We start from the raw sequence: 4,440 nt of genomic DNA, 5'->3' as shown, positions 1-4,440 counted from the left end.
TATATATATATATATATATATATATTATATATATACTCTGTAAGTTGAAAAATCAAAGTTTTTTTTTTAATATTACTTTTATTCTATACGTTGTAGCTAATGACAAGAGCAATCTACTTAGTACGCATTTAAAAAATCATTTTATTTACCTGTAAATACTTTCCAACTCATTCAGGTCACTTGAGTACAGATATTTTAAAGGAAAATTGTATTTTCTACACAAAAGTGGATTGAACCCTTAGTGTTAAGATGAAGACATCCTCCAGAAGAAAAAGAACCAACAATTTAGAACTGCCAATGATCTACTCAGATTTTAAGGTGAGAAAATTAAATGTATTTCGTAGTTTTATTCACTTTAACCATCTCCTTATAAAAACTGTTGTTTTTATAACTATAGACAGTTTATCTATATTATCTTCAATTAAACATATTATTGACATAAACAAAATTTACCATTAGATTTAAGTCCAACAGCTTTACTGAAGAGAGTTGAATAAGCCAAAATATATGTATATAAATTAATGAGATAACTCTTTAAATACATTTTAAAAAAGGAATTAATCTCGCAATTTCTTTATTTTTTCATTTACAGAATGAAAGTAATTTATGAAAGTAAATTCTAATTTTCTCCCTTTTACAAGAAGTGAACAATTCTGAGCATATTATATGAACTGGAAAGCCCTTGTGGCCAATAAAAGAATTAATTATATGAACTGGAAAAGGATTTCAGCCTCAACATGAATCAGGTTTTTTTTAAACATGAAATGTTCACAGCCATATTAACCACACACAATTCATGAGCTAAAGATGGAACCAATACCTGCAACAAGTGTATCTCCATTCTGAACAGACAGAGATGGGTTAACCCTAAAATCAAACAAAACTTTTCCTCCCAAAAGGAAAATAATCAAGAATTTGAAATAATATCCTTATATAGAATTGTAGCATAGCTTTTATTCTGTCTCCTTAATCATTTCTCCTTGGGAAAATTCTGGTTGCAGTTCAGTTCTTATCAATAACTGAACCTGACACAGATCAATTTGCAGACTGTTATGTTTTTGAGAATTTTCCATTCTAGATGATCTGTCCATCAAGTAAACAATTTCATCTAGCAACCATACCTTTACACTAGAATTACTACAGCCAGTCACACTCTCTTTTTATCAGGTCATTAAGAATGAAATGTCCGATTTTGAACTGAAAGTTTATTTTACTTTATCTCAACAAAAAGCAATGCGGTAATTAAAGTATGCACCTACATTATCAACACAATTTTTGCCATTTTATGGGTAGCTTAGAATTCTGGAGAGCAAGATGTGATGAAATCACAAAAGGCTGTTTTTGCATCTTCTTCAGATTTGAAATTTTTTACTTGCAAAAAGTTGTCTAATGCCTGGAAAACGTGATAGTCAGTTGGTGCAAGGTCTGGTGAATATGGTGGATGACAGAGTACTTCCAAGTTCAGTTGATGATGTAACTCATCAATGTTAATGTAACTCTTCTTGACAAAGAATTGTCAGGATAAAACATTAGAGTTAACAATTATCAAACTTGGGGCATAAGAAAATCAGACATTTCATTCTTTATGACCTGGTAGTTTGATGTCTATTGGACAACAGATCAAAGGACCATCTTTTTTCTTCTTAGCACAAAATTTGAAGAACATTCTAGACAATATAATGTCAAGTGACTGCCTGTGAAAGCAGACTTGTTATAAGAAGCACTGTTCTCAACAGCTAAGCAGAAAACATTCAAATTCCACAGGAACCACACCTGTCATACAGAAAATATGAAACAATACTCTCTCTCTCTCTCACACACACACACACACACACACACACACATTTCATGTGTCACTGTTTTTAGACAATTACCTTTTGCAAATATATAGTTATCTTTTACAATAATTGGTGACCAATTTATGTTGATGAAATATCATACATTTGTGTTTAATTGTACTTTTGGTAACCATTATGTAAACTGCTTCAACTTGTAATAGTATTAGTGCTTTCATTTAGACATTTTACTGTTTTTCTTCATCTGCTATTTTATTTGTTGCTCTTCTTATACAAAGAATATCTAGATTCAATATAACTTTGTTACTATTATTGACATTATTAAATAATTTTAATATCTGAACTACACTTCTTAAGTCTTTTCTCTTTGTCATTTTTATATGTCTCTGTTTGCATCACCTAATTATTTTCTTGATGTTACACATCAAAGAAAAATAAAATTGTTATAATAAATAACAAATATCAACAAACAAATGATTTTAACGTTAACTTACATGAAAACTACCTTAATAACAAGTTGTTGAGCAGCCTTCCTTAATAAACACATTTATCTCCATTTTACCACTAAAAAAAATCGATGAGTGAAAAGGTTCCAATGATTTCTTGGAACATGTATTTTATAAATGCCTTTTCACTAACAAAATTGAGATGATTTCTGTTTACATGTTAAATAATCACTGCCTTTAATTACATAAAAGAGGTTTTTTGTTTAGCAAGTTTTGAACTTATGCACAAGTCAGTAGAAAAGGATCTTAACCACGAAGCAAGAATGCATAAACAATAAATAAAGAAGACAAAATGATAAACATAAGAGGAAATTTACCTCCTTGTCTTTGCTGACATCCGACCACCTTTTACTGCATCCTGCATAAAGAATTTAAATATTCAGCATTTTTGATTTTCTGGAAAATTACTTGGGGAAGTGATGCGAGAGGGGTGGGAGTTATGGCTAAAATGTCTCCAGTTTCAGAGATTGTGCAAATGAGATTACTTTCTCCCAAATATATGTCCAGGTCAAGACCATGAGAAAAATTTTCAATAATTCAATGCCCTTTTCAACTCAGTTAAATTCCCTCAACAAATGGTGATTATATATGCTTTATGCTCAAAATTTTATTTTACAGCTAAAAATGATGAATGCTTTATTTCATCAGCTACAAACCCCTCCATGGGTCTGCTCAAGTAGAGATGACAAGAGCTCACCAACAACAAAAGCAAAATTATGCTCAGTTAAACATTCTTTGTGGGTCTTTTTTTCTAGGTTTACATAAAACCCCAATCATAAACCAATCAAGTGTCAAGAATGGAAATGTATTACCTCATATCACTGTTAACAGATGTTTTAAACTTGTGATGAAAATAACACAGCAATTTTCTCAAAAAGTACAAGACAGCTGCAGTCAAAGAATTGAGAATTTAATGAACTAAGATTTAATAAAAACAGCTCCAACATGGAAGTAATTGTGAAATTGTTTTTAAAGAAACAGTTTTACTGCAAAATATTTTGGTGCTTTAAACCTCTACAGATAGCACAGCACCTCAAAAATGACGTATGATAGTTACAAACCAGTACAGATGTTTATTCTTCCACTAAATAATGAATGTTACATGATCTCTGATCTAAAGATATATCTATATATTTTGGGAATACATTGGAGTATAAACTGTCACATCCATGCTGAACAGCAACATTCAAAATGATGACTTGCACATTTATTCTTAATATGTTCTGGCAGATTAAGGTGGCAAACTGACAGAATTGTTAGTATGCCAGGTAAAACGCTTAGTGGCATTTCGTCTATCCTTATGTTCAGAGTTCAAATTCCACCAAGGCCAACTTTGCCTTCCATCCTTTCAGGGTCGATAAAATAAGTACCAGTTGAACACTGGGATCGATGTAATTAACTTAGCCCCTCCCCTGAATTTGCTAGCCTTGTGCCAAAATTTGAAACCAATATATGTTCCAACAAATTTTAATGTGAAAATGTTAATCATTGTAGTATTTCATCACAAGAGAACAGCTTCTCCCTCACTATGAATATGATTTCATAACACATTCAGATCATTAATACAAGGGATTCTGGGATATTTCAGGTTTCAACATCACTGTGTCTCATCAACAAAAAGCACCTGCCCACCCAGACTAATGAATTTAACAAGAGCCAATGATTTTCTTTAAAATTTTATTGCCATTGGAGTATAAAGTTATAATAAAACAAATGAATATAATTAATTCATCATAAAAGTATATTAAATATTGCAAATCAAACTGTCAGAAATATTGTTGTTTCATTATGTTATCTCTCATGAGTTTTAATATTCTTTTCTACTCGAGGCACAAGGCCCGAAATTTTTGGGGAGGGAGCCAGTCGATTAGATCGACCCCAGTACGCAACTGGTACTTAATTTATCAACTCCGAAAGGATGAAAGGCAAAGTCGACTTCGGCGGAATTTTAACTCAGAATGTAAAGACAGATAAAATAGCGTTAAGCATTTTGCCCGGTGTGCTAACGTTTCTGCCAGCTCACAGCCACCATGAGTTTTGATATTGCCATGGTCATTAAGATATCTGATTACATTGTATACATTTTGGATAAAATGCCTCAACTGCCACTTACCTTAACTTTCTTCTCTTCTTGAACT

General features: G+C 31.7%; 1 protein-coding gene across 1 annotated transcript in view; it reads right to left on the bottom strand.

The window, feature by feature from the left end:
- The window catches only part of LOC106876981 (ribosome quality control complex subunit NEMF), a 119,600-nt gene that overhangs the window by 49,105 nt on the left and 66,055 nt on the right, over window positions 1-4,440 (bottom strand). Inside the window, exons 24-25 of the mRNA XM_052971973.1 lie at window positions 4,416-4,438; window positions 2,620-2,660 (exon numbers count right to left, since the gene is read on the bottom strand). Coding sequence (XP_052827933.1) covers window positions 2,620-2,660; window positions 4,416-4,438 — 64 coding nt within the window. The remainder of the gene's footprint in view (window positions 1-2,619; window positions 2,661-4,415; window positions 4,439-4,440) is intronic.

This window comes from Octopus bimaculoides, chromosome 11 (assembly GCF_001194135.2).
Source record: "Octopus bimaculoides isolate UCB-OBI-ISO-001 chromosome 11, ASM119413v2, whole genome shotgun sequence".
NCBI lineage: Eukaryota > Metazoa > Mollusca > Cephalopoda > Octopoda > Octopodidae > Octopus > Octopus bimaculoides.
This window is presented reverse-complemented; position numbering and strand designations above follow the sequence as displayed.